We start from the raw sequence: 546 nt of genomic DNA on the forward strand, positions 1-546 counted from the left end.
GGGAGGGGCCCCCCCCCCCCCCGACTGTGCAGGGACTCCCTGGCCCTATGCAGACCCCTTGGCTGTGTGGGGACCCCCAACCCTGTGGGGTCTCTGGCTCTGAGGGGAACCCTAACTGTGCAGGGACCCCCAGCCCTACAGGGAATCCCAACCTTGAAGGGCCCCCCAGCCCTGCAGGGACCCAGGCTGTGAGGGGACCCCCAAAAGCTGTGGGGACCCCCAGTTATGAGGGAACCCTCATCTATGTGGAAACGCTGGGCTGGGCAGCAGTTGAGCAGTTCATCTTGGGGGTGGGTCGTTCCCCTCCGGGTGGGCTGTCCCCTTCTGGGAGAGGGCTGGGGGGGAAGGGTTCACAGGGACAGGGTCTTGAGGGATGGGGTCTCCCCACACTCACTCTCAGCACCCTTGGGGGTGTAGAGCTGCTTGACTGAGTCGTAGAGGCCGATGCGGATGGAGGCGAAGCTCATCTGGCGCTGCAGCCCGGCCCCCAGCCCCCGGTACAGGCTGCCCGGCCCCTCCGTCCTCACCATGGTGCTCAGCGTCCCC

General features: G+C 66.8%; 1 protein-coding gene across 1 annotated transcript in view; it reads right to left on the minus strand.

Annotated features, from left to right (window-relative positions):
* The window catches only part of LOC104389045 (mitochondrial uncoupling protein 3-like), a 3,482-nt gene that overhangs the window by 2,283 nt on the left and 653 nt on the right, over positions 1-546 (minus strand). The window contains exon 2 of the mRNA XM_009997987.1: positions 395-546. This exon is cut by the window's right edge and continues 3 nt beyond it. Coding sequence (XP_009996289.1) covers positions 395-546 — 152 coding nt within the window. The remainder of the gene's footprint in view (positions 1-394) is intronic.

This window comes from Chaetura pelagica, unplaced genomic scaffold, assembly GCF_000747805.2.
Source record: "Chaetura pelagica isolate M959 unplaced genomic scaffold, ChaPel_1.0 scaffold555, whole genome shotgun sequence".
NCBI classification, from domain to species: domain Eukaryota; kingdom Metazoa; phylum Chordata; class Aves; order Apodiformes; family Apodidae; genus Chaetura; species Chaetura pelagica.